We start from the raw sequence: 25,590 nt of genomic DNA, 5'->3' as shown, positions 1-25,590 counted from the left end.
TTTTTTTTTTTCATTTTCCAATGGTCAGTAGCCTTAAAACAAAAAGGATGACTGAGCTTATTTGAAGAGGTAGGAAGGGAGATAGGAGTTAGGTAAATAATGCCCTACTTTTCTGCCAGGTATAGTTTGAAAAAAAGGAGAGACTTACCCAAAATGTACTTAGTAACAGAAGCTCTGATTGTATACATACTGTGATCTGAGAGTGGTGGATTCTGCATCTAGTAAAGACATAAGAATGACGGAGTTGGAGATAGCTCCAAGTAAAACGTGAACCAAGGACTACAGTGAGTTGGTACTTATTTGCATTTTTTAATGTTCTGAAGCATTCTGGGCTACTAGTTAGGTGATACTTGAGGTCCATGGCTACTTTTCTTTGAGATTATATGTGTATGTATGTGTGTATATATATATATATATATATATATATATATATATATATATATATATATATATATATACACACACATATACATGCACACAATGTATACACATGTTAGAAAAAGAAAACTGTATTAAAATTATAATAATATATACTGATAACAAAAGATGAATACAAGTCATGTTTGACTTTTGCAATTACAAAATATTCTCAAACTTGTTACCATCAGCATCCAGACAATTCTGATTACTGCAAACGACTGCTTGAGCAAAGTTAACCAAAGTGTTCATTGGTATACATTGTTTGGCACCCCTGGTGTGTGTGTGTATATATATAATATATTATGTATTATCTGTTATCATATATATATATATATATATATATATATATATATATATATATATATATATATTGCAATTGGTTGTGGCAACAGTGGGAATCCTGTACTTGCTTTACTACCTATTCTTTTTCCTTATCTATCTGAGATGGATATCTGAGGTCTGAGTATGGTGTAGTAAGTGGGAACTTGTGAAACAGACGTAGAAAAGTGATGGAAGACTAAGTGGATCTTTATAAATAGTGAAAATGGCGGCAGGTTACTTGGTAATTTGGCAGTTTTTAAAATTAAATTAGGACAAAACATAGCAAAATAAACCCAGCTCAGATATGAGGTCTCATAATTATGTTGGTGAACTCATCCTAGAAAAAGTGCTACATAACTCATTGCTGAATATCACAACAGTCACCTTTGAAATACTCCCCTTGGGAAGCTGTGCGCCAACACCAGCACCTAATCCACCCTTCAAAGCAATTTTGGGACTCTTTTTCTGGAATGGCCATCAGAGTAGGCATCATATTATCCTTGAAGTTCTGACTGTCATCAAAATGTCTTCCTTTCAATATTTCCTTTATCTTTGGATAAAGGATGAAATCATTGGGGGCCAGATCAGGTGAGTAGGGAGGGTGTTCCAATATTCTTATTTGTTTACTGGCTAAAAACTCCCTCACAGACAGTGCCATGTGAGCTAGTACATTGTCATGGTGCAAATACCATGAACTGTTGGTGAAAAGTTCAGGTCATCAAACTTTGTCATGCAGCATTTTCAGCACTTGCAAATAGTAAACTTGGTTAACTGTTTGTCCAGTTGGTACAAATTCATAATTTATAATCCCTCTGATATCAAAAAGTTTAGCAAAATCGTTTTGACTCTTGATTTGAACTGACAGAAGTTTTTCGGTTGTGGAGAATTGTCTGACTTCTATTGTGCACTTTGACGCTTTTTTTCAGGGTTGTATTGGTACACCCATGCTTCATCACCAGTGGTAAGGTGGTCCAAAACGTCGTCTTGACTCTCCAAAAGGTCTTGGCAAACTTTGACTCTCCTTCACTTTTGTTCATTGGTAAGCTCCTTCAGGACCATTTTTGCACACACTTTTCTCATACCAAGATTTTCATCTGAGAGGAAACAATAATTAATATATGATACACCAATATGATAGATTATTTCCATTATTAAGAGTATCGGATGATACCTTAGAAATGGCAGCGTGAGGTGAGCCTCTTGAAATCTCCCCAGGAATTTACAATGAATTGAACAAGTATAATTCCACAGAGGACTCCCAGTGCAGCAGACAGACAAGACTAAGAGACGTGCAACTGAAGTCATCTAAAAGTGGGCAAATTGAGCGAGATGGGGAGGAGGGAAGCGGGAAGTACAGAGATGCAGCCGCCCCAGTTCAGGATGCAGACCTACTGTAGCTCATAGCTCCAAGCTCCCTGCATTCCAGAGCTACCACAGCAGTGGGAAAAGGAAGAATTCAGAATGTTAGCACTCCCTTTATGGCCCACAGTCCCACCTGAGGGACCCAGTGTATAATATGGCTGAATGCAGCAACATTCAGGGCAGAAACTTCGGAGCAAAGACTGAGGGAAGAAGGGTGAAAATGGTGTTAAAAGCCCTCATTGCCAAGCAGAGGACAAAAGGCTTAGGCATGAAGCCTAGCCCCTCCTATCTTCCCATAAGTTGTGCAACCCCCACCCTCCCAGTTGGGGAATGGTAGCAGTGTCAGATCAAAAGAACAGAATATTTGCAGTTCTGAGAACTGCAGCACACAGCGATAGACTTGCAGCCTAACTAGTTTCTGTGAAAAAGAGGGAGCCCAGGGAGCTATGCTGGTGGTCACCACCATTGCTCACAGCTACATCTCACAGCCCCCACCTATCTGGGCCAAACCCTGCACTGGTAAACATTGCTGGTGAAACACATAGGCCTTGAATCTGGTGCCGGAAGAGCTTCAGAAATTCAGAAGCTTTCAACATCCCCCAACGGAGGCGGTGCCCTGAGATGCAGGCAACCTGCTCACAGAGGAGAAGCCCACATTTCAGGAACCCCCCCCACACACAAATTGTGTGACAAACTGAAACAGTGCAGAGAAAATATAACACTACAGTGTGAGAGAGGGTTAAAGGCTACAATGGGAAAGAAAATAAAGCATTCTACAAACACCTACTGGAAAGCAAATGAAAGACATCTTCCTACAAACCTGTTGCAGAACCCACTCCTACTCATGCCTAGGAAGAAAAATAATAATTCAATAATTATGATGAATAACCAAGGTAAAAAGGCAGCTTAAAAAGGAAACAAAAAATCTCCAGAAAATGAACTTAAAGACATGGATATATCCGACTTAAATGACAGAGAATTCAAGATTGTAGTTCTCAAAAAACTCAACGAGATGCAAGAAAACACAGACAGACAGTTTAATGAACTCAGAAACACAATCAAAGAACAAAATGAACATTTTACCAAAGAAATTGATAATTTTAAAAAGAACCAAATAGAATTTCTGGAGATTAAGAACTCAGTTAAAGAAATGAAGAATGAAATAGCCAGCTTAGGTAGTAGAGTTGACCAGATGGAGGAAAGAATCACTGACATCAAAGATAGAAATCTGGAAATGACACAGAGATGGAAGAAGAGAGAGACTTGAGACTTTAAAGAAATGAAAGAACTCTACAAGAACTTTCTGACTCTACCAGAAAGAGCAATATAAGAACAGTGGGCATACCAGAAGGAGAAGAAAAGGAGAAGGAAACAGAGGATATTCAAACCAATAGTCAATGAGAACTTCCCAAACTTGTGGAAAGAACTGGATCCTGAAATCTGAAAAAGCAAATAGAACACCTAATTACCTCAATCTCAACAGGCCTCCTCCAAGGCACATTGTATTGAAGCTGTCAAAAATTAATGACAAAGAAAGAATGTTCAAGGCAGTGAGGGAAAAGAAGATGGTTACCTATAAAGGAAAACCCATTAGGTTATCATCAGATTTTTCAGCAGAAAGTTTACAAGCCAGGAGGGAGTGGAATCCAATATTCAAACTATTGAAAGAGAGAAATTATGAGCCAAGAATAATATATGTAGCAAAGACATCCTTTAGATATGAAGGAGTAATAAAGACCTTTCCAGACACACAGAAGCTGAGGAAATTTTCTAACACATGACCTGCAGTGCAAGAAATACTGAAGGAGGCTATCTCACCAGCATTACTAGGGAGAATTTGTGACAACAAAAACATAAAAGGAGAGAGAGTAAAGATCTGAACTGGCATAAGGGAATGGAGAAAGTAAGCATGCTGAAGAAAATGGAATACTCTAAATATGAAACTTTCTTTTACATAAACTTAATAGTAACCACTCAAAAAAAAAAAAATCCAGAACTGAAACATGTAACATAAAAATAGAAGAAACAGAGGTAAAAATCATAGACTACCACCACACTGGAATAACAGACAGCAACAAAAAGGCAAAGAAACAATGGTTACCTAGTCCTACCAGAAAACTGAACATAGAATGATAGGAAATCGTCATATATCAATAATAACCCTAATTGTAAATGGACTGAACTCAACAATAAAAAGGCACAGAGTAGCAGATTGGATCAAAAAACTAAACCCAACCATATGCTGCCTCCAAGAGACACATCTCTACTACAAGTACAAATATAGACTCAAAGTGAAAGGGTCAAAATTGACACTCCAACCAAATGGTATCCAGAGAAAGGAAGGTGTAGCCTCACTGATATCAGATGAAAGAGACTTCAGGACAAAAAAAGTAACAAGAGACAAAGATGGACATTTCATAATGTAAAGTGGACTATACAACAAGATGCCATAACAGTCATCAATATTTATGCCCCCAATCAGGGAACACCAAAATATACCAAGCAACTACTAACAAAACTAAAGGGAGAAATTGAGCAAAACACAATGATAGAAGGGGACCTAAATACATCATTGGCAGCTATGGATAGATCATCCAAACAGGAAATAAGTAAAGAAATATCAGCCCTAAATGACTCATTAAGTGAAATGGACATTGTAGGGAAGATGTTGAAGAAAATTTGCCTTCATTGATTGATGTGAGCTTTTGTCTATTAGCTTTTATCTGTTCCTATATGTGAGGTGATTTCTGTGCTGTGAACAGGGGTTAAGTAAATTCCCCCTTTGGTCTCACTCTCCTGAGCAGGGTAGATAGGAGATGATGTTGCTTTCTGGGTCTCATTCTCCCAAGCAGGGGAGATATGGGATGAGGTTGCTTTTCGTGCCACTTTGGTCTCATTCTCCCGAGCAGGAGAGACATGAGATGAGTTTTTCTGTTTGGTCTCATTCTCTTGAGTAGGGCAGATATGAGATAATGTTTGTTGTTCTGTCCATGTTGTAAGGTGATGGTTAGCTTAGGGTTAAAGAAATTCTTGATCAGGGGTTGAGAGAATTCCCTCTTTGTACTTTTGGTTTCTCTCACATCAACAGATGAAGTGAAGAAGTAGCTAAGTTATATCAGGACGACATGACAGGCATGTTGCCAGGCTTTGGAAGGCCTTCAGCTGATGGTCCCAAGCAAGAACAGTAGATATTACTTACATGGATAAATTGGCCCTTCAGCCAGATAGGCAACATTCATATCAGCAATTGCCAGACCCTCCTGGAACTGGCCATTCCCGGAGCGGGAGGCAGGAACAAGAAAATTGGCTCTAAGGTACATCAGAAAAAAATATATCACAGACCTCAGTTGGCAGTATTATTATTATTATTATTATTATTATTATTATTATTATTATTATTTCATTATTTGGTCATTTGTCATTCGTGGTATTTTCATCATTCTAAAATTTTGAAGACTTCCAGCAATAAGCAGCTGACAACACCAGGGGATGTCCTGACTTTCAGCCATGAAACTGGTGAGGGCAGGCTGGTTCTTGGCCTCTCCAATGTTGTTCCCCAAGGTTAGCCTTCTTGAGAACTTGTTAGCATCTAGAAAACTTGTATGAAGCTTGCAGCTTATATCAGAAGATGTCCTAACTTCTAGAAACGACAACAGAAACATTTTTCAGATTGTAAACATCTTAAAAAGTTATATACAACTTGCAGCTTATAGCATCAGAAGATGCCTTGACTTCTAACAACAATAACAAAGACAACAACAGCATCATTCTTGGGAACTAACAAACAATGGTGTAGGAGACGCCTGAGTTTCTCTCAGCTACAGACCTGACAAGGTTTTGATTCATGACTTTTCCAGTGCTGTTCTTCCCCAGTTTGGTAAGCTTTTGACATCCACTGGAATATTACTATCCAATAGGGCTTATTACTGCTTTTGGATACTCTTTACTGATGTTATTTGTGTATTTAGCCAAGTTATTTTTGATCAATAGTAAACATATGTTGAGATCTCTTTAACTTACATGTATGTATAATCCTTTGACATGACATTGTTATCAATGTATACAGTTTAGTCTTAACTACCTTTACTTTCTGACATTAACATATTACATTGATTGTCTATGTCTTTTGCTATTACATATTGCTAAATAAATTGATTAGATATTGCTAAATAAATTCCTTAGCCCCTCCCTTGTGTGCTCCTCCTTCTTTTTTTCCCTGCTCGTCATTACAAACATAATTGACACTATTAGAGCACTTCATCCTAGAACATCAGACTATATAATCTTTTTTAGGGTACATGGAACATTCTCAAGGATAGACCATATATTGGGGCATAAAACTAGCCTCAGCAAATTTAAGAAGATTGAAATCATACCTAGCATATGCTCTGATCACAACACTCTTAAATTGGATATCAACTGCAAAAAGAAAGCAGGAAAAACCACAAATATGTGGAGATTAAGCAACACACTTTTAAAGAACAACTGTGTCAAAGAAGAAATAATAGGAGTGATCAAAAGATACATAGAAACAAATAAGAATGAAAATATATTCTACCAAAATTTTAGTTATGCAGCGAAGGCAGTTTTAAGAGGGAAATTTATATCCTTACAGGCCTATCTCAAGAAACAAGAAAAATCCCTGATAAATAACCTGATGTTACACCTTAAGAACTGGAAAAAGCTATTGTCTGTGTCTATGAGTTTCTGTTTCTCATAAAATTAATAAAAAAAAAAGAACTGGAAAAAGAACAACAAATGAAACCCAAAGTCAGCAGAAGGACAGAATTTATAAAAATCCGAGTGACAAAGAAGTGGTTCTTTGAAAAGATTGATAAAATAGACAACCCCTGGCTAGATTCACTAAGATAAAAAGAGAAAACACACACACACACACACACACACACACACACACACACAAATCAGAAATGAAAGAAGGGAAGTTACCATGGATTCCACAGAAATATAAAGGATCATCCAAGAATACCATGAAAGACTATGTGCTACCAAATTCAATAACCTAGAAGAAATGGACAAGTTCTTAGAAACATATAGCCTTCCTAGGCTGAATGATGAAGAACTGGAAAATCTAAATAGACCGATCACTGGTAAGGAAATTGAATCAGTCATCTGAAACTTAGCCAAAAGCAAAAGTCCGGGACCAGATGGCTTCATCAGTGAATTCTACAAAACATTCAAATAGGATCTAATACCTGTCCTGCTCAAACTCTTCCAAAAAATTGAAGAAGAGACAATACTGCCTAACAGTTTTTATGAGGCCAACATTACCTGATACCAAAACCTGGTAAGGACAACACAAAAAATGAAAATTACAGACCAATATCTATGATGAATGCTGATGGAAAAATCCTAAACAAAATTGGAGGAAATCAAATGTATCAATGCATTAAAAAGATTAACATCATCACTAAGTGGGGTCCATCCCAGGGGCACAAAGATGGTTCAACATACACAAATCAATAAATGTGATACATCACATAAACAAAATAAAGGAGAAAAATCATATGATTATATCAATAAATGCAGGAAAAGCATTTAACAAGACTCAATGTCCATTTATGATTAAAACACTTAATAAAATGGACATAGAAGGAAAATACCTGAACACAATAAAGGCCATATGTGACAAACTCTCACCTAATGTCATAGTTAATGTTGAAAAACTGAAGCCCTTCACTCTACGTTCAGGAACATGAAGGGCTCTTCCCTATCAGCTCTGTTTTTCAACATAGTGTTGGAAGTCCTAGCCAGAGCAATCAGACAAGATAAAGAAATAAAAGGCATCCAAATTGGGAACTAAGAAGTTAAATTCTCAGTTTTTGCAGATGACATGATGCTATATATAAAAAACCCTAAAGACTCCACAAAAAAGCTATTAGAATCAATAAATGAATACAGTAAATTTGCCGGCTACAAAATCAACATACAAAAGTCCATTGCATTCCTATATATTAACAATGAAATCTCAGAAAAAGAAATTAAAACAAACAAAAAAAATTGTGTTTGCAATTGCAACAAAAAAATAAAATACCTAGGAATAAACTTAACCAAGGATGTGAAAAACCAATGTGCTGAAAACTACGAGACATTTTTAAAACAAATTGAAGAAAACACATAGAAATGGAAAGATATTCCGTGTTCATGGATTGGAAAATCAACATAGTTAAAATGGCCATAATACCTAAAGCAATATACAGATTTCATGCAATCCCCATTCAAAATCCAATGACAGTTTTAAAAGAAATAGAACAGAAAATCATCAGATTTGTATGGAACTACAAAATTCCCCCAATAGCCAAGCAATCCTAAGAAATAAAGAACAATGCTGGAGGTATCACACTCCCTGACTTTAGCTTGTATTACAGGGCAACAATAATCAAAACAGTATGGCATTGACAGAAAAACAGACACATAGACCAATGGAATAGAATTCAGAACCCAGAAATAAACCCACATAAATATGGACAGATAATTTTTGACAAAGAAACCAAAAACATACAATGGAGAAAAGACAGCCTCTTCAATAAATGGTGCTGGGAGAACTGGAAAGCCACATATAAAAGAATGAAACTAGACTGCTATCTGTCACCATGTATCAAAAGTAACACAAAATGGATCAAAGACCTAAACATAAGACCTAAAACAATGAACTGCATAGAAGTAAACATAGGTACCAAACTTATGGACCTTTGGTTCAAAGAGCATTTTATGAATTTGACTCCAAAGGCCAGGGAAGTAAAAGTTAAAATAAATGAAAGGGACTATATCAAACTAAAAATCTTCTGCACAGCAAAAAAGAACCATCAACAAAATAAAGAGGCAACCATCTGAATGGGAGATTTTTGCAAACAACCCCTCAAATAAGGGGCTAATATCCAAAATATATAGGGAACTCATACAACTCAACAACAATAAAACAAACATTCCAATTAAAAAATGGGCAGAGGACCTGAAGAGACATTTCTCCAAAGAGGACATACAAATAGCCAATATGTATATGAAAAAATGCTCAACATCACTAATCATCAGAGAAAGGCAAATAAAAAGTACAATGAGATATCACTTCACACCAGTTAGAATGGCTATCATCAATAAGACAAATAGTAACAAGTGTTTGAGAGGCTGTGGAGGAGAAAAAGAAATCCTAATACACTGTTGGTGGTAATGAAGATTGGTGTAGCCACTATGGAAGGCAGAAAATTAAGAATAGAATTCCCGTATAACCCAGCAATCCATCTCCTGGGTATCTACCCAAAATATCTGAAAACTTTTATCCATAAAGGAATCAATGTTCATTGCAGATTTACTTACGGTGGCCAAGAAATGGAAACAACCGAAGCGTCCTTTGATAGATGAATGGATAAAAATGTTTTGGTATATATATACAGAATGGAATACTATTCAGCCATAAGAAAAGATGAAATTGTACCATTTGTGACAACATGGATGGATCTTGAGATTATAATGCTAAGAGAAATAAGTCAGACAGAAAAAGTAGAGAACCATATGATATCACTGATATGTGGTACATAAAATTGAAAACAACAAAAGAACAAGACAAACAAATGAAGAAACAAAGACTCATAGACACAAACAACAGTTTAGTGGTTACCAGAGGGTAAGAGGGGAGGGGGTGGTAGATGAGGGTAAAGGGAATCAAATCCATGGTGATGGAAAGAGAACTGACTCTGGGTGGTGAGCTCACAGTGTGATGTATAGATGATGTATTACAGAATTGTACACCTGAAATCTATGTAATTTTACTAACAAATGTCACCCCAATAAACTTTAATTTAAATTAAAGATTACTATCTAAAATTGTTTTGAATTAAAGAACATGTAACCATGATTATGATATATAAGTGATAAAAACTAGAATACTACATTATATGTACCACATGATTACAATTATATTAAAATGTGTACACAGAAACACACTGGAGAGACTTGCTTGAAACTGTTAGCAGTAGTTCTCTCTCATGTTTATGGGATTGTGTATGATATTAATTTTTTTCTTTACTCTTTTCTGTATATTACACATTTTCTATAATTAGCAGTTGTATATTTTACACCAATGGTGTTATTGAAAAAAAAAAAAAACCACACAGAAAAGAAACAGAGAGGAGATCATGGGATCTGCTTCCCCTTCTTTTCCTATGTAATCAAGAAACCTGAGAAGTGACTTGTTATGGATGGTTTCCAGGAAATCTCCCCTAGATCTGCAAATGGCAGACCCAGATGCGCGTCACTTTTTGTAAGTAAAATATATTTGTTCCAGTTGTAGGTGTTTTTCAAAAACAGAGTGAAAAGAGGAATGGTTTTATTTCAGTGGAGCAATACTGCCACCAAAAGAAAAATAATATTAAGGAAATCTACAAGAAAGAAAAAGAGTGGAGAGGAGAGGAAAGGAGAGGAGATAGAGATGGAGAGGTGAAGAGAGGAGAGGAGATGGAGAAGAGAAGGAGACTTTATATGTAGACTAACTGATTTGTTTTTGCCAGACACTCACCAGAGATGACAAGGGAACCAGTCTTACTCCCATAAGTAATCATTAGTAAGCTAGTTATGGCTTACCTACTCTTGAGCCATGTAAGTGGTTGAAGTGAGGTTATTTTTCTGAAAGGCTGCAAGTCTTCACCAGAGAAAATAAGAGACCCTATGTCAAGAGGAAGGGATAATGGAATGTGGTAAACAAGGAAGTCAGAATCAAGATCTATGGGAGGATTGCTGAACAGTTTTTAAATTGTAGTTTATGTAGTGCTAGGGGCTCAATGGAAGTGGTTCAGGAAACTCCTCATTTTAACCAGAGTGCCTCAGTTTATACATTTTTTTATGTATTGAACTTATACTTGTAATTATGTTTGAAGAATAATAATATCAAAACCACTGGCCTAGGTCATCACCACTTTTTGATGCTGGCTTTTTTATGTTTATAGGGTCATGATGTATGAGAGGTTCAATCAAGTTTGTGGGAATAGGACAGGAACATTTATCTCCCTCATTTGATTCTTTCCCCTAAATTAAATGTCATCAGAGTATCCTTAGATTCATACAGGTTTCAGTATACACTATACATTCTGGGAAGTTCTGGAAGTGGGAGTTGGTTTCCCATAATGACAATAGAGCTAATCATGCTGCTACTGGACATTAAAAACTCACTTCCTAAGCTACTCCAATGTAATATCTAGGGTTGCTGTGACAAGGCACAGGAAATATAAAGAAAAGGAAAGTCCTGAGTGTTTTCAGCAATGGAATGACATGATACAAATTCTATTTTTGTTATCTTAAAGGATTCTAAATCTTATCTTTAAAAGGGAAATACTTAAAAATAATAGTTCAATTATGAAAAAGATGAGATACAGCCCTATGAAATATTAACACAAAGTAAATCTACAGTAATAAAAACCGTATAAGTATAGAAATATTCTGACAGAATACTGGAACAGATAGAGGCCTAAAATAGATACAATTATATATATATATTTCTAATCATTAGGTAAAACATGAACTAATTATTTATATTGGAAGAACAAACTAGCCATTTGAAATAGATTTGGCTTTTAATATCATTTATTACTCTGAATTAAATCCAGATATCTAAACATTTTAAATATACAGAGAGTGCCAAAAACATGTATACATATTTTAAGAAAGGGAAGAAACTGTATTAAAATTACACAGATGGTAACAAGTTTGAGCACATCTTGTAATTGCAGAAGTCAAACCTGAATTGTGTTCTTTTGTTATCAGTATATACTGAGTATTACAAATTTAATACAGTTTTTTTCCTTTTTAAAAATATGTAGTTTTTTTTTCACCCTCTGTATAAAATGAAAGTACAACATAGACAGTAAATGCTAAGCTATTTCCCTTAGCAATGTTTTTACTGATATATCTCCTTGGGCAAGGGAAACAAAAGAAAAAATAAACAAATGTGACTACATCAAACTAAAAAGTTTTTGCACAGCAAAGCACACCATCAACAAGACAAAAAGACATTCTACTGAATGGGCAAAGTTACCACCAATGATAGATCTGAAAAGGGGTTAATATGTCAAATTTATTTAAAAAAACTCATACAACTCAACACCCAAAAAAACAAAACATCCCATTAAAAAATGGGCAGAGGACATGAATAGACATTTCTCCAAAGAGGACATATGAAAAGATGTTCAATGTCACTAATCATCAGAGATATGCAAATAAAAACTACAATGAAATATCACTTCACAACTGTCAGAATGCCCAGCATTAATAAATCAACAAACAAACAAGTGTTGGTGAGGATGTGAAGAAAAGGCAACCCTCATGCACTGTTGGTGGGTTGCAAATTGGTGCAGCCACTATGGAAAGCAGTATGAAAGTTCCTTAAAAAATTAAAAATAGAACTACCTTATGACCCAGCAATTCCACTCCTGGGTATTTATCCAAAGAAATCCAAAACACTAATTTGAAAAGATATAACACCCCTATGTTTACTTCAGCACTATTCACAGTAGCCAAGAAATGGAAACAACGAAAATGACCATTAATAGACAGTTGGATAAAGAAAGTGTAATACCCCTATTCAATGGAATACTACTCTGCCATAAAAAATAATTATTATTTTTTAATTAAAGTTTATTGGTGTGAATATTGTTTGTAAAGTTACATAGATTTCAGGTGTACAATTCTGTAATACATCATCTATATATATCGCATTGTGTGTTCACCACCCAGAGTCAGTTCTCTTTCCATCATCATATATTTGATCTCCTTTACCCTCATCTACCACCCCCCTCCCCACTTATCCTCTGGTAACCACTAAACTATTGTCTATGTCTATTAGTTTTTGCTTCTTCATTTCTTTGTCTTGTTCTTTTGTTCTTTTCAGTTTTATATACCACATGTCAGTGAAATCATATGGTTCTCTACTTTTTCTGTTTTATTTCGCTTAGCATTATAATATTAAGGTCCATCCATGTTGTCATAAATGGTACGATTTCATCTTTTCTTATGGCAGAACAGTATTTCATTGTGTATATATACCACAACTTCTTTAAAAAATAAAGAATGAAAATTTACCATTTGTGACAACATAGGTGGACTTAGAAGGTATTATGCTAAGTGAAATAAGTCATGCTGAGAAAGACAAATACCATATGATCTCACATATATATGTGGAATCTGAAGAATAAAATAAATAAGCAAAACAGTAGCCAACTCATAGATAAAAAGAACAAACTGATGGTTACTAGATAGAAGGGATTTGGTGGGCTGGGTGAGGAAGGTCAAAGGATTAAGAAGTACAAATTTGTAGTTACAAAATACTAACAGAGATGTAAATTACAGTATAGGGAATATAGTCAATAATATTATAAAAACTATGTACAATGTCAGATGGGTACTGGACTTATCAGGAGGATCACTTCATAAATTACATAAATGTCTAGCCATTGCACTGTACACCTGAAACTAATATAAAATAATATCAAATGCCAACTAAAATTTAATAAAAATAGTCACAGGAATATATACTACAGCATAGGTAATATACTCAATAATATTGTAATAACTATGTACAGTGTCAGATGGCTAATAGACTTATTGTGGTTACTACATTGTGAGGTATATAAATGTCTAATCACTAGGCTGTTTTGTACACTTGAAACTAATAGAAAATAAATAAAATGTAATGAAAGAGAGACTACAGAGGTGTTAAAAGTAAATATGTGTAAAAATATTTATAAGTATTGTCTGGAGAAAGATTTTTCTCGAAATATGACTTAAAAGCTACAAACTATAATGGAAAAAAATTGACAGGTTTAACTGTATAAATATTATAAAACTTTTAAATATTAAATAGTAATGATAATAAAACAGAATAAATAAGGTTAAAATAAAAATACATGTAGAACACTGGGAATAATTTTAATGTACATGACAAAATGAATATATTTAGTATCAAAATTGCTTTTGTCCATAAATGAAAAAATTGATGAATACCTCTGTATCACTTAGCATACACTAATTTTTTTTCTTTTTTCTTTTTAAATTTTATTTTATTAAATTTATTGGGGTGACGCGAAATAAGTCAGACAAAAAAAGCAGAGAACCATGTGATTTCACTGATATGTGGTATATAAACCAAAAACACTAAATTATGCTAGGATAAACGTAACCTCAAGGGGGCCGGCCCAGTGGCTCAGGTGGTTAGAGCTCCGTGCTCCTAACGCTGAAGGCGTCCAGTTCAATTCCCACATGGGCCAGAAGGCTCTCAACCACAAGGTTGCAGGTTCGATTCCTCAAGTCCCACGAGGGATGGTGGGCTGCAACCGCTGCAACTAAGATTGAACACGGCACCTTGAACTGAGCTGCCACTGAGCTCCCAGATGGCTCAGTCAGATGGAGCACGTCCTCTCAACCACAAGGTTGCCAGTTCAACTCCTGCAAGGGATGGTGGGCTGTGCCCCCTGCAACTAACACCGGCAACTGGACCTGGAGCTGAGCTGCGCCTTCCACAACTAATCTTGAAAGGAAAACAACTTGACTTGGAAAAAGTCCTGGAAATACACACTGTTCCCCAATAAAATCTTTATAAAAAATGATTTAAAAAAGTAACCTCAAAATGTCAGTACTTTACAAAAAAATTTTTTTTGCTCAGGCTATATGTCCCAATCAGGTCAGCATTGTCTCTTCTCTCCTCATCTTTTTTCCCAAATCCAGGCTGAAAGATCCTGTCTAAGACGCTGCTGATCTTGTAGCAGAGGGAAGTTGGTAGACTGTACAAGTCTCTTAAACCTTTCTGCCAAGTAGCATATGTCATTTCTACTTGTATTCTATTGTCCAAGGCTAATGCTGAAGCCAAGCTCAATATCTGAGAGACAAAAGTATAAGCCTATTTTGTGGAGGGGCCCCATAGATTAAAACAACAAGTATTTTGATCAATAATATATTCAAACTGTATAGAAAATAGACAAAAAACAGCACTGAAATATTTTTTATATGTCTATTTGCCATTTGTATGTCCTCTTTGGAGAAATGTCTCTTCAAGTCCTCTGCCCATTTTCAATTGGGTTGTTTGTTTTTCTGTTGTTGAGTTGCATGAGTTCCTTGTATATTCTGGATACTAGCCCCTTATCGGAGGGATTGTTTGCAAAAATCTTCTCCCATTCAGTTGGTGGCCTCTTTATTTTGTCAATGGTTTCTTTTGCTGTGCAGAAGCTTTTAAGTTTCATATAGTCCCATTTGTTTATTTTAGCTTTTACTTCCATTGCCTTTGGAGTCAAATTCATAAAATGCTCTTTGAACCCAAGGTCCATAAGTTTAGTACCTATGTTTTCTTCTATGCAGTTGATTGTGTCAGGTCTTATGCTTAAGTCTTTGATCCATTTTGAATTAACTTTGGTACATGGTGACAAATAGCAGTCCAGTTTCATTCTTTTGCTCGTGGCTATCCAATTCTCCCAGCACCATAAGAAAAGATAATATAGGAACATTTGTGACAACATGGATGGATCTTGAGAGTGTAATGCTGAGCAAAATAAGTCAGACAGAAAAAGCAGAGAACCATGTGATTTCACTGATATGTGGTATATAAACCAAAAGCAACAAAAGAACAAGACAAACAAATGAGAAACAGAAACTCATAGACACAGACAATGGTTTGGGGGTTGCCAGGGGGTATGGGGGGGGGGGGGGGGAGGGAGATGAGGGTAAGGGGGATCGAATATATGGTGATGGAAGGAGAACTGACTCTAGGTGATGAACACACAATGGCATTTATAGATGATGTAATACAGACTTGTACACCTGGAATCTATGTAATTTTACTAACAATTGTCACCCCAATAAATTTAATAAAATAAAATTAAAATATATATATATATATATATATATATATATATATATATATATATATATATATTTAAATGCTCAATCTCACTTGTAGTCAGTCAAATGCAAATTAAAACAATCATTATCGGTCAGATTGAAGTTATTTTTTTTTAAATGCTCAATCTCACTTGTAGTCAGTCAAATGCAAATTAAAACAATCATTATTATTGGTCCAGATTGAAGTCACAGGAAAAATTTTTAAAAGACAATTATTGATTTTCTGGCAAATATGGCAAAGTAGGTAACCTCTATGTTTGCATCCTCTCAGGACCACATCAAAATTGTAACAGAACAACCATCATTGAGAATCACCTGAAGTGTAGCTGAACAGAAGTGAGACAACTAAGGACATACAAAAGAAGCCACATTGAGACTAGTAGGAGAGGCAGAGATGCGGAATGGACTGGTTCCACACCTACGTGTGGCAGTTAAAAATAGGGAGGGATATCTTGGCTATGGAGGTGCTCTATGAGGAGTGAGGGATCCCAGCCCCACACCAGACTCCTCAGTGCAGGGTTCAAGTGCCGGAAAGAGAATTCTCCACAACTTCTGGTAGTGAAATCCAGAGGAAATTGTGGCTAAGTGAGATGGAAGGCTGCTGGAGTCCCAGGTGTTCCTCTTAAAGTGCATGTAGATGGACTTACTTGCTGACAGACTCACTCACTATGAGCTCCAGTGTTGGGGCAACGGCTTTAAAGGTGCCTGGAACATTTGAGTAGGAATTGAATTCTCTGTCTTCAGTTCAAGGGATGGAGGGGCTGTCCTCCCCCAACAACAGCATGCAGACACAGGAAGCCAGCATATCTGAGCACCCATCAACCTGGCGAACACCATGCACCCTGCCTTGGTGATTCCCTGAGACCCTGACCCACCCAACTTGCTGACCCACCCAAGTCACTTCCAGGGGCTTTTCCATACAAATGATCTGTCCTGGCTCATGCTGCACAATTTCTTAAAATGTCTCAAAGTTTCATAAAACCCAAACAAGGAATATCTGGCCTTGGAGTACCCCATAGCACTTGTGAGTAGCCCCAAACACAGAATTGGCAGGAGCTGTCCTTGGTTTGAGGCTTGGTCTCTCCCAGGCACCTCCAAGCCCAGCATGGGTAGTAGCCATCTGGAGATTGCTTTGTGGCTCAAGTCAGGTGGCTCCAGGCAGGGCACAAGCAGCAACTGAACATTGCCTGTGGTGGGTCCCGCCTAAGAGGTCCTGGGGCCAGCACACCTGGTGGCCAGATTTCTACTGAGGCAAAGCTCCACTCAGATACTCAGAAGATGACACACCCAAAGGGAAGACTCAGCAGGCACCCGCACCCTGCTAAAATGAATCCTGTTTCATAGGGTCAGCACCAGCAAAATAGCTCCTCCACTGTAGTCATGGTCAGTCCTCAAAATCAATGAACCTGAATATCAATACCTCCTATTGATGTGCAGAAAGCAACCAAGGCTTAACTACAACAGGAAGGCACACACAACCCACACAAGGGATATAACTGGAGCACCTGGCTCAGGTGACCAGAGAGACTGCACTACTGGACGCCACAGGACACGTACTACATAAGGCCATTCTAATAAGACTGGGAAACATAGCAGCTCTAACTAAAATATAGAAAAAAGGACAGGGAGACAGCCAAAATTGGGAGGTAAAGAAACATCCCTAATAAAAGAACAGAACAAAACACCAGTAAAAGAACTAAAGAAAATGGAGACAAACAAACTGCCAGACACAGTGTTCCAAACACTATTTATAAGGATGTTCAATGATCTCAGGGAAAACTTCAACATAATCATGGAGATAGAAAACATAAAAAGAACCAATCAGAAATAAAGAATATAATAACTGAAGTGAAGAATACATTAGAGGGAATCAACAGTAGATTTGATGTAACAGATAAAGACGGCTAAATAAGTGATTTAGAAGATATGGTATCAGAAAACACCTAATCAGAACAGCACAAAGAAAAAAATAATCCAAAAAATGAGGACAGTTTAAAGGGTTTCTGGGACACTGTAAAGTGTACTAACATTCACATCATAGGGTTACCAGAAGGAGAAGAGAGAGAGCAAGGAATTGAAAACGTATGTGAAGAAATAATGACAGAAAAATTCCCTAACGAAGCAAAGGAAGTAGATATACAAGCCCAGTAGTCACAGAGAGTACAACACAAGATGAACCCAAGGAGGCACAGAATAAGACACACCATATTAAAATGCCAAAAGTTAAAAACAAAGAGAACTTTAAAAGAAACAAGAGAAAATCTGTTAGTTCCCTACAAGGGAGCTCCCATAAGACTTTCAGCTGATTTTTCAGCAGGAACTTTGCAGGACAGAAGGGACTGGCACGAAATATTCAAAAGTGATGAAAAGGAAGGAACTACAACCAAGATTACTCTACCCAGCAAAGCTATCATTTAAAATTGAAGGCCAGATGAAGAATTTCCCAGACAAGAAAAAGCTAAAGGAGACGTCATCAAAATGGCATCATGAGGTGAGCCTCTGTAATTGCCCCTGGAATTTACAACTAATTGAACAGCTATAAATCCACAAAGGACTCCCTGCACAGCAGACAGGCAAGATGAAGAGGCCCACTACTGAATTCACCTAAAGATGGGCGAATCACGTGAGCGGGGAAGAAGGAAGGGAGAAGTGTGGAGATGGAGACTCACTGGCAAAGGACACAGACCTAAATCAGTGCTCCAAGCTCGCTGCATTCTGGAGCTACTGAGCTGTGGAAGAGGGAAGAACTCGGACTGCTAGGGCTCTGTTTATGGCCCACAGGACTGAAGGGACACCATATATAATATGGTTGAACTCAACGCTCACGGCAGAGACCTTGGAGAAAAGACTGAGGGAAAAGAGGTGAAAACAGTGATTTCAGCCCTCACTACGTCAGAGAATGGAGCCATAGGCACTGAAACTAGCCAATCCCTCCTTACCCTCCCAAACCTCGCCCCACCCCCACCTGCCTGGTGCTAGAAGACGAACAGTAGCAGTGTCAGATCAAAACAACAGAACGTTTGTTGTTCTGAGAACTGTGGACGGCAGACAGATTTGCAGCCCAACTAGTTCCGGCAAAAGGGAGGGATCTGTGGAAGCAGGACCAGTTGTGCTGGTGGTTGCCAGCATTGCTCTGGGCCATCTCTCACAACTCACCACAACCCTGGCCCCACCTATCTGGGCGGATCCCTGCAGGAGTAAACTGAACTGCTGAAACATACGGGCTCTGAATATGGTGCAAGAAGAGCTTTGGAACTTTAAAAGCTCTCCGTATACTCAGACGGACACTGCACCCTGTAACCCAGGTGAACTATTAACACAGGAGAAGCCCGTCTTCCAGGGAATCCCCCCATTGTGTGAGAAGCTGGAATAGTGAAGAGAAAACATAGCACTACTGTGTGAGAAATAAAAAAAGGCTGCAGTCCAGCAAAAGAAACCATCGACAAAATAAAGAGGCCACCAACTGAATGGGAGAAGATTTTTGCAAATAGTGCCTCCAATAAGGGGCTAATATCCAGAATATACAAGGAACACATGCAACTCAACAACAAAAAAACAAACAACCCAATTGAAAAATAGGCAGAGGACTTGAAGAGACATTTCTCCAAAGAGGACATACAAACTGCAAATAGATATATGAAAAAATGCTCCACATCACTAATCATCAGAGAAATGCAAATCAAAACCACAATGAGATATCACCTCACTCCAGTCAGAATGGCTATCATCAATAAGACAAATAGTAACAAGTGTTGGAGAGGCTGTGGAGAAAAAGGAACCCTCATACACTGTTGGTGAGAATGCAGACTGGTGCAGCCATTATGGAAGGCAGTGTGGAGGTTCCTCAAAAAATTACGAATAGAATTGCCATATGACCCAGCAATCCCTCTCCTGGGTATCCACCCAAAAAATCTGAAAACATTTATACATAAAGACACATGTGCTCCAATGTTCATTGCAGCTTTGTTTACGGTGGCCAAGACATGGAAACAACCAAAATGTCCTTCGATGGATGAATGGATAAAGAAGTTGTGGTATATATACACAATGGAATACTATTCGGCGGTAAGAAAAGATGATATAGGAACATTTGTGACAACATGGATGGATCTTAAGAGAGTAATGCTGAGCGAAACAAGTCAGACAGAAAAAGCAGAGAACCATGTGATTTCACTGATATGTGGTATATAAACCAAAAACAACAAAAGAACAAGACAAACAAATGAGAAACAGAAACTCATAGACACAGATAATAGTTTAGTGGTTGCCAGAGGGTAAGGGGGGTTGGGGGTAGGGGGTTGGGGGTGGGAGATGAGGGTAAGGGAGATCGAATATATGGTGATGGAAGGAGAACTGACTCTGGGTGATGAACACACAATGGGATTTATAGATGATGTAATACAGAATTGTACACCTGAAATCTATGTAATTTTACTAACAATTGTCACCCCAATAAATTTAATAAAATAAAATTTAAAAAAATTTTTAAAAAAAAAGAAAAGAAAAGATGATATAGGAACATTTGTGACAACATGGATGGATCTTAATAATATAATGCTAAGCGAAATAATTGTGACAGAAAAAGCAGAGAACCATATGATTTCACTTATATGTTGTATATAAACCAAAAACAACAAAAGAACAAGACAAACAAATAAGAAGCAAAAACTCATAGACACAGACAATAGTTTAGTGGTTACCAGAGGGTAAGGGGGGTGGGGGTGGGAGATGAGTATAAAGGGGAACAAATATATGGTGATGGAAGGAGTACTTAATCTGGGTGGTGAACACACAATGGGAGTTATAGATGATGCAATACAGAATTGTACACCTGAAATCTATGTAATTTTACTAACAATTGTCACCCCAATAAATTAAAAAAAAAAAGACGTAGAGTGTCTGAATGAATAAGAAAATAAGACCCTTACATATGCATATGCTGCCTACAAGAGACTCACTTCAGATCAAATGATATAAACAGACTGAAAGTAAAGTGATGTAAGAAGATATTTCTTGAAAAGGAAAACAAACAAAAAAGGCTGTGGTAACAATACTTATAGCAGACACAACAGACTTTAAAATAGAGGCTACAACAAGAGACAAAGAAGGACTCCATAAACTCACTTCTGGGTATTTATCCAAAGAAACCCAAAACACTACTTTAAGTGGACATGTGCATCCATATATTCATTGCAGTATTATTCACAATATCCAAGATATGGAAGCAACCTGGATGTCTATCGATGGATAAATGGATTAAGAAGAGGTGTTACATGTATATGATGGAATGTTGCTCAGCCATAGTAAAAGAAACCTTTCCATCTGCAACAACATGGATGAACCTAGATGGTATTGTGTTGAGTGGAGTAAGTCAGACAGAGAAAGACAAATACAATTTGATATCATTTATATGTGGAACCTAAGAACCAAATAAATGAACAAACAGAAAAGAAACAAACTCAGATACATAAAACATTGTGTTGGTTGCCAGATGGGAAGGGGGTTGGGAGACTAAGTTAAAAGGGGGAAGGGATTAAGAAGTACAAATTATTATTTACAAAATAGTCATGGGGATGTAAAATATAGCATAATGGATATAGTCAAGAATATTGTAATAACTACATATTGTGTCAGATGGGTATTAGATATATCTTGGTGACCACTTCGTGAGTTATATAAATGTCCAATCAGTATGTTGTACAAGTGAGACTAATAATACAATATTGTATGTCAACTGTAACTGAAAATTAAAAAAATATTTAAAAAGATAATTATCTATTATGGGGGAAAATGGAAGGACATGAGTATTTTTATACACTGATTTTAATAATGTAAATTAGTTAAGCATCTGGGGGAATTATTTCGTAGTATCAGTCAAAATTTGGATGGTTGCCAGATGAGAGGGAGGTGGGAGGATTGGTGAAAAAGAGGAAGGGATTAAGAGTTACAAATTGGAGCTTTTGGAGACTCCTACATGTGATTTAGAGACTCAGGGTTTGGGGGGAAAATCATGACATCTGTGGAGAATTACCCTCCTTTTGATCAACAAATTTTGGGTTGCTACTGGTCCTTAGTAGAGACTGAACACTCAACCATGAGCCAAAAATTTGCCACATGACATAAGCTGCCTATCATGAACTGGGTATTGTGTGACTCAAGCCATCAAGACATAAAGTTGTCTGTGTACAACAATACTCCATTATTAAGTGGAAATGGTATATATCAGATGAAGCGTAAGCAGGTTTTTAAGGAACAAGTAAATTGCATGAAGAAGTGGACCAAATTCCCATAACTCCTATTTCTGCTACTTTACCTTCACTCTCAATCTGCACTCGTTATCTCATGGAGACTTCCCTATCACTAGTTGACCGAAGAAGCAAAAATTCTGCCCTACTTTACATATTATGCATTCATGTAACAAAAGTGGACAGCTTGTAGCACTGTTTGCCTATTTTGGGACAGCCCTAAAGGACAGCAATGAAAGGAAATCATTTTAATGCACAGAACTTTGAGCAGTGCTCCTGTTTCTTCACTTTACCTAGAAGGAGGGATAGCCAGAGGTCAAAGTCTATAGCAATTTGTTAGCTGTGATGACTGGTGTGACTGAATAATCCAGAACTTGGAAAGGACACAATTGGAAAATCAGAGATGAGGAGGTCTGGGAAAGAGATATGTGGACAGAAAACTCCAAGTCAGCACATAATGTGAAGATATTAGTGTACTATGTGAATGCTCACCAAAGGGTGTGTTTAGCAGAGGAGGATTTCACTACTCAGGTGGATACGATTACTTATCTTATGTTTCTCAATGGACTCATGAACAAAGTGACCATGATATCTGGTATGGAGGTTATCGATGGATTTTACAATGTATCAACATTGTTAGGCTGAACTGTATTTCCCAGAATTCCATGTGTTATATGTTTACAGTAAGGGTGGGCCACAAGGAGATTCTCCCAATATTTTGGAAGGTGGAAGAGAGGGAGAAATCACGTTGTCACATAAACACATTATTACTTATCTGCTGACTCAACTCATGATGAAGCAACAGTGGAGCCAACTATGTATGTATAGCTCCAGGACAAAGGGCCCTGGCTTTGGCAGGATACTACCACCACCAAATTCAGAGGCACTGAGAATGAACATGGGCTTCAGTGCATCCTGTTGGCATCCAGCCTGTGCTCATGGAATTCCAGCTTTCTCATTATCTTTCCTTCCTGCCTGTTCTGTGAGCTTCAATCACTCGCATCATGTGCAGAGAGAGCATTACAGGGACTGTTAGCCCCCATAATTGTGTAAGCCAAATCCCTATAATAAAATCTATCCATCTATCTATATTTTAATATATCTATTGGTCATCTATATTTTCTACTAGCTCTATTTATGACATTGAACCCAGACTGACATAGCAGCTGTTTGGAGGCCAGATCCTTTCCTCTGTGCAGCATCCTTCTTGATTTGTTCTGGGCCTGCCTGTACCTCTTATCCCCAGTGACCTCATCCAGTGGGTGTATTTTTTATAATCTTTTAATTGTCTGTGTTTTATGATGTTTTGGCATATTGGGGTCTTGCTGGCCAGGGGGAGACAGCCTTGCACAGGGCAAGCTAATTCCTCTAGATAGCATAGGACTCCCTTGTGAGAATGCCATTCATATGCACACCAACCGGTCCAGAGCCCATACCAGTCAACTACTTCCTTTATGGAGCTCTCACAGGTTGAGCTACTGTCTCTCTGCCATAATATGACCTCAAGAACAGATATCAAGCAACTAGGGGAAAACCCTACAAACAGGAGCATGCTGACGTTATTTAAACTAGACAATCCTAATCTGTTTAGCCTGTTCTGCTTTGCCTTTCCTACAGAAATATCAATAAAGACTTGCACCCATGTATTCCCCTCACACTTTCTACCTTCTGACCAACCCTGGTGCATCCCCATGTGGCCCTGTGTGACATGACATGCCCCCTCCTTTTGGAAACTATAAGTAATAAACTCTTCTATTAAAAGCAGGTGTCTCCATGTCTGTCAACTTACCATACCTGAGTAAAACAAAGCCTGGATGCTTTTTAAAACAGTAGAACAAAATTATGGACAAAATTGAAGGTAATCCACCCAGACAAGAGATCTTTCTGACACTCAAAGTGATGCTGTCTACTAAGCATACATTATTCACCAACTTTCCAGTCACATGTGAAGATAGTGGTATACTTGGTAATTTCTCTAACCAACTCATGACAGGTGACCCTCCACCAGAAATGTCAATGTTTGGGGGAAAGTTTGACTTTATCATAAATTATTAGAACTACATTTTTGACACCAAACTTTCATTTGTATGAAAATTCTCAATGACTGCAATTAAGTTGTAAAAACCATATGGAAAACATTGCCTTCAGACAAGTACAGCCTTTACATATTGCAGTCTCCATGGTGACTGTGGCAGAACTTTCATCCAATTGTGGTGTTGATGATGTCATACATGATAAAATAATGAATACTTGGAAGAGCTGTTCCTGTGCATTCAGTATCTATTCAACAGTGTGTAGGAAAGATGTTTTTTAAGAAACTATGCTTATTTCCTTTCCTCCCACCATTGGAAGTTAAAACCAAATTTTATAATTCAGAGATGAATGACTTATTTCTTGAAGTCCAGATTGAGAATATTTCATCTTCAATTGTTTTTATACAAAAGGTGTCCTTAGAGCTATCTGAAATGTACACTGGGGAAGAATTAAGTACTGTCAATCAGGCTGGAGAAGATGAGTGTACCTTTGGAACAAGAACATTTTTGCAGTCAATGGAAGGACGCCAATATTTATACCACTTTCAGATCAAGCAGGAATTTTCAGAAAAATATGGTGTCATTAGGGGACTAACAAAAATGGGAAAATTGGGTATAATGTGGAAAAGAAATCTAGGTGAAATGGCGATGCTCCAGACAATCCAACTTGAAAGAGAAGCTCCAGGTTTTGGCAACATGAGGCTGTCCTTGGAGACAATCCCAGATACTGTAATTCTAGAAGAGCCTTTTATTATTACCTGTAAGATAACAAACTACAGTGACAGAAAAATGAAATTGGTTCTGAAGATGTATGATACAGATTCTATTCATTGGTGTGGAAATTCAGGAAGGTATCTTGGTAAGTTGGCTTCAACTTCATCACTCTGCATTACCATGACACTACTGTCCTTAAAAATGGGCCTTCAAAGTGTCTCTGGCATACGGATAATGGACCAATTATTAAAGAAAACCTATGTCTGTGATGATGTTGCAAAAGTCTATGTAATATGTTCCACTGTTAAAATGAAAAGCTGAAGAAAACGTCCAGTGTTGTGCTTTTCAGGGAGCTTCACAGAAAAGCTTTGCATAATTTTGTTAGCAAAAAAATGATCAACCATTAGCAAATATGGAGGCAGATTATTTTCATTTACTTCCTTTGAGACTGAATGCCTTTGAGAATTAAACACCTGTTGATTTCAAACACAACAATCTGTTGATTTTCATCTTATATGAAGTACTTTCTAATTCTATTTTCTACGATTCGATTTGTGATTTCATTAAGGTTATTAAGGTGGCCATTGGACGTTTTTTTTTAT

General features: G+C 37.2%; 1 protein-coding gene across 1 annotated transcript; it reads left to right on the top strand.

Annotated features, from left to right (window-relative positions):
• Window positions 1–20,489: 20,489 nt before the first annotated feature.
• LOC109438940 (trafficking protein particle complex subunit 13) lies at window positions 20,490–25,309 on the top strand. Its single transcript, XM_019719132.2, is given in 2 exon segments — window positions 20,490–24,489; window positions 24,491–25,309. Coding segments are annotated over 2 exon segments (939 nt in total). The 5' UTR covers window positions 20,490–24,369.
• Window positions 25,310–25,590: the final 281 nt, after the last annotated feature.

The sequence above is a fragment of the Rhinolophus sinicus genome, chromosome X (assembly GCF_036562045.2).
Source record: "Rhinolophus sinicus isolate RSC01 chromosome X, ASM3656204v1, whole genome shotgun sequence".
Lineage (NCBI taxonomy): Eukaryota > Metazoa > Chordata > Mammalia > Chiroptera > Rhinolophidae > Rhinolophus > Rhinolophus sinicus.
This window is presented reverse-complemented; position numbering and strand designations above follow the sequence as displayed.